This window comes from Chlorocebus sabaeus, chromosome 12 (assembly GCF_047675955.1).
Source record: "Chlorocebus sabaeus isolate Y175 chromosome 12, mChlSab1.0.hap1, whole genome shotgun sequence".
NCBI classification, from domain to species: domain Eukaryota; kingdom Metazoa; phylum Chordata; class Mammalia; order Primates; family Cercopithecidae; genus Chlorocebus; species Chlorocebus sabaeus.
This window is the reverse complement of record NC_132915.1, coordinates 27,574,300-27,585,233: the sequence shown is the minus strand read 5'-3', so window position 1 is coordinate 27,585,233 and position 10,934 is coordinate 27,574,300. Positions and strand designations below refer to the sequence as shown.

General features: G+C 47.1%; 1 protein-coding gene across 2 annotated transcripts in view; it reads left to right on the top strand.

Moving 5' to 3' along the window:
- The first annotated feature begins 719 nt into the window (after positions 1 to 719).
- MAMDC2 (MAM domain containing 2) overlaps positions 720 to 10,934 on the top strand; it is a 182,478-nt gene continuing 172,263 nt past the window's right edge. The window contains exons 1-2 of one of the 2 annotated variants that reach the window (XR_005240447.2): positions 720 to 2,230; positions 2,579 to 2,692. Coding sequence is in view for 1 of the 2 variants with exons in the window: in XM_007969453.3 (XP_007967644.3) it covers positions 2,197 to 2,230; positions 2,579 to 2,692 (148 nt within the window). In the remaining variant the exon portion in view is untranslated. The remainder of the gene's footprint in view (positions 2,231 to 2,578; positions 2,693 to 10,934) is intronic. The other variant, XM_007969453.3, reaches the window with a different exon arrangement.

The window sequence follows — 10,934 nt, the reverse complement described above, 5'->3', positions numbered from 1 at the left end:
ACTAAAAATACAAAAATTAGCTGGGCATGGTGGCACGTGCCTGTAATCCCAGCTACTTGGGAAGCTGAGGCAGGAGAATTGCTTGAACCTGGCAGATGGACGTTGCAGTGAGCGGAGATCGCACCACTGCACACCAGCCTGGTGACAGAGTGAGACTCTGCCTCAAAAAAACAAAAAGAGAAGGAAAGCAAGAAAAGAAAACAAAGAAGAGGGTGGAGCAGGTCTTATAGGGCTTGGTTGGTCATCATGAAGACTTTGGACTTTACTAAATGACTTGGGAACTTGTTGGGCCTTGAGCTAAAGAGTGACATGACCCAATTTCTGTATTAAAAGGATAACCCTGACTAGTGTGTTCAGAATAGAGTAGGGTGAGCAGGGTAGCAAATGAAGGGAGAACCATGGTCAGGAGACCACTGCAGTGTCCCAGGCTGATGGTGAGGGTATCTTGGACCAACCAAGACATCACCACCACGGGTGCGGAGCGTGGTCAGCATCTGCTGTGTTTCGAATCCTGAACTGATAGAAATTGGCAACGTCTGACAGGAACAGATGAGCTGGAGATGCCTCCAAGTTTTCTCTCCTGAGCAACTGGAAGAAAATAGTTCTTTTAACTCAGATGGGGAAGACGCAGGGGAAGGATGGGTTTGGGAAGAAATACGCAGGCTTCATGTTGGGACCTGTTAAGTATGAAATAGCTCTGAAGCATCCAATTGGAAATATTGAGGTGGCAATGAGATCGAAGAGTCTGGCGTTAGTGAGCAGTCTGGGCTAGAAATATAAATGTGGGAATTATCCGGCTATCATTGGTATCTAAAACTCTGAGACTGGAGGAAAGCATTAAGGGGCTGGATAGTGAAAGAAACAGGAGTGATAGGGAAGAACTTGGAGGCACTCCCGTGTTAAGGAGTTACAGAGGTAACAGCAGAGGCTGAGAAGAAGTGGCCAAGAAAGACAGGAAACCCAGCGGTCTGGAAGCCAGGTGAAGGCATGGGAGCAGGTTGAAATGATGGCTCAACAGGGGTTTGTTAGGCCAGTGGTCCTGAAAGTATTGTCCCAAACCAGCTGCAGCAGCAGCAGCCTCTGGACACTTACTAGGGACGTGCAGCCTCTCAGACCCACTCCAGAGCTACTGGATCAGAAACGGAAGGTGAGGCCCTTCAGCAGATTCTGATGCACAGTCCGGTTTTAAAACTACTGCCCTCTTCACAAAATTGCCTGCACAAAATTATAAATGGGAGAAAGGAGGAGGAGGAAGACGAGGAGGGGAGGAAGAAGAACTCTTTATAGGAAGAGAATATTGTTGGAGACCCACTTAGTGCCCAAAGCAAACAGGTTCCTCAGAATTAACTGCCTCCAACAACCCCCTCCCATTTTAAAGCCTCCCACTAATCAATCTATCATGGCTCTTTGGAGAGAAGGAATGCCCCCATTTCACCGGACGGAGGGAATGCTGAGCACCAGGCATGCCAGACATTCCACCGGCTAAAAAAAAGTGGGGGTGGTATTCCAGGGTTAGCTTTGCTGGACCGTAAATGCTGAAACTCCTTAGATATAAAGCTTATTCCACCCAACCGTTTCCAAATTTTCCTCCAGGCTGTCCTAGGAGAATTCCACCCTCTTTCATTCTGGGGAGAAGAAGTTAAAATTAGGGCCAGCCCTGCGGGACTGACATGCCAGATGCAGGGAAGCTGTCCCCAGAAATAAGCGAGTTCCCACCGCGGCTGGGCGGGGCGGGCGCCTCCGGTCCCAACCCAGCGGAGGGACTCCTGGAAGGCCTGCCCCTTCCAAGTGTCTGCAAGGGCTCTGGTCCCAAGCTTTAAAATCCTGAGCGAAGGCACTGCTGGCCGACCTCTCCTCTCCCAGCCAGTCGTGGCTGGCCTTTCAAAGTGTGCAGTTGTCTCCTCCCTGTCCAGCCCCACCGTCGCCCAGGACCAGCTGGGCCGCGGTCTGACCTGAGGCTGCTGCTCAGCGCCGGGGCGCTGGCACTCTCCATTCGGGCACCTTCCAGCAAACCACTCGGCTCCGGGAGCCGCTCTGCAAAGTTGGGCAGCTCAGAGCGCAAGCTTTACCTCTCGACTTCTCCCTTCCCGGGTCCCCGGCGCCCCTGCCTCCCACGATCCCTTTCACTAGGAGCAGCCTGTCCCAGGGGACTGGCAACTTGCACCTCTTCCTAGTCATCCTCCCTGAAACGCGACTATGCTGTTAAGGGGCGTCCTCCTGGCGTTGCAAGGTAAGGCCTTGGACCCCGGGACAACCCCGGAGACGCTCTGACTACTCGCCTCCGCTCCTGCTGCCCCCGCGGGCCCGGCTCATCGTGCTGGGCTGGGCTATCCGAGGGCGCCTCCCGATCCTCCGCAGCCGCTAACTCCCTCCCCTGGCCAAGCGTGGGGTGGGGGTGGGCGTGGGGTCGCTCAGCGGAGGGGCCCGGGGATGCTGGGGGACAGGTACTGCATCCCTCTCCCACCCCCTCCCGCTCGTCTTTCCTCCACTTTCACCAGGTAGTCCCCCCTGGGGCTCCCCGAGTTGGTGCAAACGCTCCTGGGGGGAGCTCGAACTGAAACTCGCTTTGTGCCCGCAGCCCTGCAGTTCGCGGGTGCCCTCGACCTGCCCGCTGGGTCCTGCGCCTTTGAAGAGAGCACTTGCAGCTTTGACTCCGTGTTGGCCTTTCTGCCCTGGATTTTAAATGAGGAAGGTAAGGGGGCTTGGTGGAGAGGGGCTCGAGGTGAACTTTCTTCCTTGATGGCTTGCTTTTTTTCCCACATTGGTTAATGTTATCTTGGAGTTAATTCCCCGCGGCAAGAAAAGTGTGAGTCATGGATCCTCCTTCAGGCCCTCAGCTGTGCTGCAAGGGATGGCCGAAGCAGGCACGGGGCGGGCGGGAGGCAGCCCTTTGTTTACCTGGCCTATGGGTAGAAGCTTAAAATTTGCGTCTCTCCCCAGCACTCCTTAATGGAAGGGAGAAACGGAGCACAGCTAATGATTGTTCCCCACCAGCTATGTGCCCTCTGCAGGCCAGCAACCTTTCTGGTCCTCAGGAGACATGTCTGTGAGTTGGGAAAAGTTGGATGGGACTAGCTCTCCTTCAGCTTTGCAGAAAAGGTTCCACAATTCTGTGATGGGACCTCAGTGCTAAGACATCAGGTCTGCCTCAATCCTGACAGTGTTTTTTGCTGCATGATTTCATCCTTACACTCGTGTTTATAATCCTGCCCTGGACAAAAGAAACCATGTACACTGCCAAATGCCTGGGGTCCCTGTCTCACTGGTGGGCATTGTCTTACTACTCTATACTGTTTGGGTCCCAAGGACAAAGTTGAAATGTGTGGTCTTCTGAAGTGTCTTCTTGCCTTTATATAGGTTTTTTTTTTTTGGTTTTTTTTTTTGTTTTGTTTTTTTTTTTTTTTAAAGTGTGGTTCTCAGTACCCAATAGCAGGTGGCACTGGATATCCCTTCTCCTTTCCTTTCTCTCTCTCTCTTTTGTGACCACCAGTGAAACCTGCTGCCCACAGACTATTTGGATTGGAAAATAGCCTTCTTTTAAAAACATAGTACCCTAGATGAAACCAGCTCACCTCCTTCCCCACTCAATTGCCCTCAGGTCCCAGATCCTCCCACCTGGCTGCCTGGGGGAGGATGGAGTCCAGAATCCCTGGTTAGATGTATGAACTGTCACCACAGCTTACTCTGCCCCAGGCCTTTACTCAGGGTTCTGCGTACATTAGCTTCTCTGACCCTCACAGGTAGGTGATGTTGGACCCATTTTACAGAGGAAGGAATCTCAGCCATAGAATATTCAAATGGCTAGTCCATATCACAGTGTCACTGAGTGGCTAACTCTGAGTGTCTAGTTAGGAAGAAACAGGAAGGAACTGGTTCAGTAGTAATCTCCATCTTTATTGCCAAGTCTTGACTACTACAGTTTACTTAGGGGTGGCTGGGAAAAAGCAATTCCTGATTTATTATTCGAGGGATTCCTATCTTGCTGATGGCTTTAGGAAAGTCTCTGTAATCTCACCACTCACCCTTTCCCTATGCTGGCTGTATGGAAGCATTGTGGGAGACGGCCTTAGAAATGCCACGAGACTGGCCTGGAGAACACTCTTCTCCAGCACGGGGCTTCTCAGACCTCAGCTGCATCAAGTCACCTGGTGGGTTTGTAAGACACAGATTGCTGGGCCCCGCTCCCCGAGTGTCTGATTCAGGGGGACTAAGAATTTCTAACAAGTTCCCAGGTGATGCTGATGATGCTGGTCTCGGGACCACACTTTGAGAACTGCCGACTTCCAAAGTACATGTACACACACACACAACCTGTGCTGTTGTTGACTCTGAGTAGGGCGAACGAGCTACTTGCAGGACCCGAGAGTGAACAGCTCCTTAAGTCTTGTTCCCTGAGCACTTGGCTTGCCTCATCCTAGTGCTGGCCCTGAGAAAAGGAAATCAACATCATTCCTTAAGCCAGGAGCCTTAGTTAGTCTCTGAGCCCCTGCCTCTGGCCCTCTGTCAGGATGGGGGGCCCCCTCACAGCCTGCCTCTGGTCAGTGGGCATGCCACAGCATGCTTAACACAACTGCCTCCCAGACCCACAGGAAGTCTCTCTGCTGAGTTGGCACCTCTGCCCCAGCACGGCAGTTAAACCATCCCCCTTCAGGGAAAACAGGAAGACGCTTATAGAAAAAGGTGATTACAGTTTAATAGTATAATGAAGGCACTGTGGCTTTGCTTTCTGCATTCTTTCTAACAGCTACTGCTTTCTAGCTCAGGACTGGGACTACTGGGTTGGCTGGGGGAAGTTAATTTATTCTCCTCTGAGCACTCCAGGGTGGAGCAGGCAGGTTACGCTCCAGTTGTTTCAGCTTCAGTTTTTCAAAGGCCAGAACTTGGACGTAACGGTGTACTCCAGGCTCCAGGGCAGTGAGGTAGGTGTGTGGCCGTTGCTACGGTTGCCTGCTAAGAAGACATCACTAAGAATTTCCCTTATAAGCCCATTTCTAGGTTGGTAAATTAAAGATAATAAAATTCTTCCAGGCTGAAATTTGGCAAGCTGTTCACAAACTTCTCTGCAAATGCACTTCTTGCTGCAGAAACCCTTTGAAACTGGTTCCATTCACCTTCATGTACCGGTTCCACCATAGAAAGTAGTGGGTTTCAGAGACTTTTGCCCAGATGAACTTTTTTTTTTCTTTAAGTTATGGGATACATGCGCAGAACGTGCAGGTTTGTTACACGGCTATATATGTGACATGGTGGTTTGCTCCACCTATCAACCCATCATCTAGGTTTTAACCCCACATGCTTTGGGCATTTGTTCTAATGTTCTCCCTCCCCTTGCCCCCCACCCCCGACAGGCCCTGGTGTGTGAAGTTCCCCTCCCGTGTCCATGTGTTCTCACTGTTCAACTCCCACTTATTAGTGAGAACATGAAGTATTTGGTTTTCTGTTTCTGTGTTAGTTTACTGAGAATGATGGCTTCCAGCTTCATCCATGTCCCTGCAAAGGACATAAACTCACTCTTTTGTATTGCTGCATAGTATTCTATGGTATATATGTGCTACATTTTCTTTATCCAGTCTATCATTGATGGGCATTTGGGTTGGTTCCAAGTCTTTGCTGTTGTAAATAGTGCTGCAATAAACATATGTGCCGGATGCACTTCTTATGTGTCCATGGTCAGTAGGTTAATTTATAATGGAGAGAACAATGCAAGAGGCCAGAGAAGGGAGGTTAGTTGGGACACAAATCTGCAAATTAGGATTTCATCACAGGAGAATCAAATCTGGAGGTAGTTGGAAAAGTCGCCTTGTCTCTAAATATCTCCTTTGCTGCCTGAAATAGTATCTGAGGTTCATGCCTTTGATTTGTAATATTAAGTCCCTAGATAACCCTGATTACAGTTCCAGTGTCTCTATTTCATGGCCACTTTAAAATATGCTTTATCTCCACTGGGCACAGAATAGGTAAGTTTTGACCAGGCATTGTGTTGGCTTGGGTTATTTATTCCAATGGCAGGTTCCCCCAGGGAACGCCAGGTGCACTAGTACAGGGGATCAGGCACTGAAACCTGGTTTTGTCTACTTTCTCATTTTGCCAATGGTTGTCCCGTTTTCTTGATCTCCCTCTATTCTTTTTGTACAATATTTTAATTTTCCCTAACTTGTCAAGGGAAGTGATATTATCAGACTCAAATTAGAACTCACTTCTAAATCTTAAGTTTGAACTGAATCCAGCAAAGAAGTGATCTGGTTTTCTTTGTTTTTTGTTTTGTTTTTTTGAGAAGGAGTCTCACTCTGTTGCCCAGGCTGGAGTCCAATGGCGTGACCTCGGGTCACTGCAAACTTCACCTCTCAGGTTCAAGCGATTCTCCTGCCTCAGCCTCTCGAGTAGCTGGGGCATGCACCTGTAGTCCCACCTACTCAGGAGGCATGTGCCACCATCCCAGGCTAATTTTTGTATTTTTAGTAGAGATGGCGTTTCACCATGTTGGCCAGGCTGGTCTTGAGTTCCTGACCTCAGGTGATCCATCCGCCTCGGCCTCCCAAAGTACTGGGATTACAGGTGTGAGCCACTGTGCCCAGCCAGGGATCCATTTTATCCTGTGAAAATCTTTCTCCATTCAGTTATCCTATAAAAAAAAAATCATCTTTATTCACAGCTCAGAGGATCTGGGAACCCCTTTGAGCAGTGGTCCTCAGCTGAAATTTGGGCTGTTTATTCCATTTTCCTGATGCCAGCTGCGGGGGCAGAGGCCCTTTGCCCCGAGGATTCTTGGAAACCATGCAGTTGGCCTCGCATCCAAACAGGCACAATTCAGAAGAATCATTGAGTGGATTTTGGCTTCATTCTCATTTTTGGACATCGTGGCTTAGCACCTTTAACTGAACTCTGTGAGGAAGCCTCTCGAGGAGCTGAGGCAGGGGAAAGCCAAGTCTAGGTGTTGCCCCTTAATTAGGAGTTTGGAACACTCAGCTACCTGGAAGAAGAAAATAGCTGCAGAAATGTCTCAGGTGAAGAGGAGGTAAAAAGAGAAAATGAAAGCATTTGTTATAGAGAAGACCTACATTGTTTTTCCACAGTAGGGGTCAGGGCTTGAGAAATCGCCTAATACAGAACAAGGTTGGATGGCTTTTGTATCCAGGAGTGAGTGATAGCATCTGAGGCAGGCAAGTGGGCTACAGAGTTGGGCATCACAAAGGGGTGGGGTGGGGGCATGGTAGAATGTCCTGAAATCACATGTAAATACATGCGTGTTTCTCTCTCTGATACCTTCTTCCATCACCCAAACTTGTCCCTTCTCTTTTAAGGACACTCTCGGCTCCTTGGCCATCTGCGTTTCAGTTCTGCACTCAGTCATGTGCCAGTTATTATTAACAGTGATGAATCCTGCCTGATATTTCTTGGGGCTGGAGCCACAAATCTGGCAAGGATCCCAAGTTCCTGGGAGAGGACAGCCAGTCTTCTCCTTCCTGCAGACTACAGCTCCTTTCCTGACTTTGGAGGGCTGATTCAGCATCCCACCCTGACATCACAAAGTTCATAAGGCCAGGGACGAGTTACGCTCATCTGCGTGGGGTTACTTGGTCCTGCGTTATGTCTGCAGGTTGTTCTTAGAGCTCTCTAAGCAGAAGTACAATCCTCACATTGTATGGGGGCTGGAAATCGGCATGAGTCGGGGCTGTTCCTTAACACCCTCTGGGAGAGATGGTCAACCCCAGAAATGTGACCTAGTTACCCTGGCAGTATCACATGCCGTTTCCTGCTGCTGCCCGGGCTGTGACCGCTGTCAGGTTGGGCATGGCTGTGCTGTGCTGTGTCTGAGGGCAGCCTTGCTTCTGCCTTGCTTCCTGGGAACCCAGATCCTAGAGCTGGGCCTTGGAGGTCATCCAGTGCAGCCTCCTCATACACGGACCAAGTCAGGCAGCCCTTGGACAGGGCCCCAGCTCCTTGGCTCTCCACCAGTTCTTTTTCCTCCAGCATTGGAGGAAAAATCCCTGTCTCCACTTTGGGTTCTAAACTCTGAAACTTTGTTGTATTGGAAACTCTTCATCAGAGAGCTAATTATATTTCAGACATGTGGAAGAACTCAGATTCCAAAGATACAGTGTTTGGAGCCTACCAAAGCCACAAACACTACATTTTATGCCATACCATGTAACATGTATTCACTCTTTCAGATGTATAGGGATCCCACCTGTCTGCGATCTTCAGCCTATAGAAAGGGGCCTGGCACATACCAGGTGCTCCATAGATATTTGTTGAATGAAAGAACCTGTTGAATGAATGTATTCGATCACGAACATATCCTTAAGCATTTTCCTAGGTGCTCCTGGTTCATTCTGCCTCTTCAAAGGTAGTTCCTTATCATGAAGAACGGCTTAAGCCTCGTGGTTAATATAAGCTCTGGAGCTGGGTAACTTGGATTAGAATCCAGGCTCTGCCCTTTCAAGCTGTGTGGTCTTGGGAAAGTTATTTATCCTCTCTATGTCTCAGTTTCCTTGGGTATAAAATTGAGATAGTAAAAGTACCTATCACATGACATTGTTGTGAAGACTATATACATTAATGCATTTAACACAGAGTGAGCACTTTATACATGTAACCTGATGTTATTCTTACTCTTACTTGATATGTCTTTTATCAACATCATAAACTTTATAAAGAAACATTAGTTTTTCTAATTCAGACAGCTTTCCAAAAGAGCTTTTGGGGAGCTAAGGAGAGTGTAGTTTTATTTTGCTTATAGTTATGCCATCTACTCTTCATTCCAACCAGAGAAAGAACCTTGTTTTTCATATCATTTGGCTCTAGTTTAAGCACTGGAGCCTCATCTCACTTTTGTGTGGCTGAACAAGGTGTGGATATAAAGTAATAACGCTGAGTTTCACACTTAGTATATAGTCTCTCCCAGCAGATAACACGTTTTTCTCTATAAATTGTTGGTTGTTGCCAAGAATGCTTTGCTTCCTGCTTCATTATTCTCCCATCCCAGCCTGCTAGTGCCTCAGCATCAAACAGCTCCATTAGTGATGGCGCTGGTGCCTTCTGTGATCTCTCTCTCCTAGGTTCTTGGACAAGATCCTAACCCTTGGGCTTCCTGTCAATCAGTCTGGGTTCTTGAGTTCCCTTGCCTGACCCCTCCACTTGAGATTTAACTCACCTGGGGTGGTAATATCTGCCTGCTAATCCCTGCCTCTACTGGCTTCTGTGGATGTAAGCTGTGTTTGGGCAGCCTCCTCCTTATGAAGACCAACACCCCATCTGGTTTTCTCCCTACTCAAATTAGAGTTGCTGAATGGGAAGTAGCTACCCAAATCCTGGCCTGATCCCTAATAAGACACCTGGGAATTTTTAGGATGTTTCCCTTCCCATAATTGCAGAAGTCAGCTAATATGTGGGGAGGAAAAAAATAATTTTCATCAGAGGACTTTATGCTTTTGTTGCCCTCTTCAAATCTTTTAGCCTATAATTACCATGTTTTGGTAACTTGTATCTTGGAGTGTAATATTCATTTAAAAATTTTGGTTCTTAAAATAACAGAACCTCTTTGGTAGATCACCCCAGCATCAGTCTTACTTCTGTCTCTTATCAAACAATATTAGGTTTTGAAGAAGTTGAGTTAAATCCATTTATGTTAGTAGAGGTGATGGGTATCCCAATAAGTGGAGCTAGAAGGTAGTTAAACTTGTCTTGGACGTCCTTGTTGGTCAACCCTGATTTTCATGTCTAACTACTATCCCAGCACTCTCCTTCAATTTTTCTTATGCTTTTCTTAAATAACCAAATCATATAAATGTAGTTATGCATTCATGTCTAGGTTCTTGGAGTGTTTGATTACATATCCATCTATTTAATGTATATTTACCTATCTAGATAGATAGATATAGTTTCACCTATGCAATGGTTCTCAGCCCTGGCTGGAAATTAAAAGAGGTAAAAAAAATATTTTAAAGCTATATCCAGGTCTTACTCCAAGAGATTCTGATTTCTTTGTCCATAAATGGGACCAGACTTGGCATTGTTAAAATCAACACACACTGACAGACTCCCCAGGTGATTCTGATGTGTGTACATGGTTGAGAAATGTGTATTGGAATGGTTCAACTCCCCAGCTTCTCCAGATGTAAGAAAGAAGAAATGCCCTCATCTTAAGAATCTTTTGATGATTAGCAATTGCCTACAGGCTAATGTGCAAAATGCCTTGTTTGGCATTCAGGGCCCTTCACAGTTTGGCAAAATTATGTTTCTCCTCTTCCCTCCCATTAATCTCTAATGTGCTGTTCATTCAACACGCCCTTTACTCACTTGCTTCTTGTTCTATTTGCAAAGTTCTCTTTACCTGTATAATGCTGCTTTTCTATTCTCCCGTCTCATGCTCATCTATTTAGGTCCCACTTATGCTTTAAGGTCCAGCTGTTTCTTAAAACATGCCATAACTTTTCTGGATGAAAACCCTCCCTTCCCATGGCTCTCTTCACTTTCCACTGTATAAGTCTTCTTATTGGCATCTCCTGATAAGAGTCTCCACCCTGTCACCTCATCAGACTGTTATGTCTCTGAGAACAGGAATTACATCCTCCTTACAATGCCTGACAATGTGTGGCATCAACAAACACTTTGAATTTAACCAATCTCTAAAATCATTTTTGAGATTGATAGAAAAAAAATTAAAACGCTTAACATTTTTTTCCTGTGGTAAAAGAGGTTGTGTTTAATAATCCTTCCTACCATGAGACTTCAAAGAGTTTGAAGGCTTGTGTTGTAATTTCCAAATATAACAGCAAAGCAGTATTACAGCTTGTCTCACCAGTACATGACCTGTTTCATCCCTAACTTGCCAATGGACAAAAAGCTCTTGGATTATTTACCCATCAGAGCTGCCTAAGTCCCTTGACTCTCTGCCACCACAAACAATCACAATGCAACCTTGAGAGTGGCGC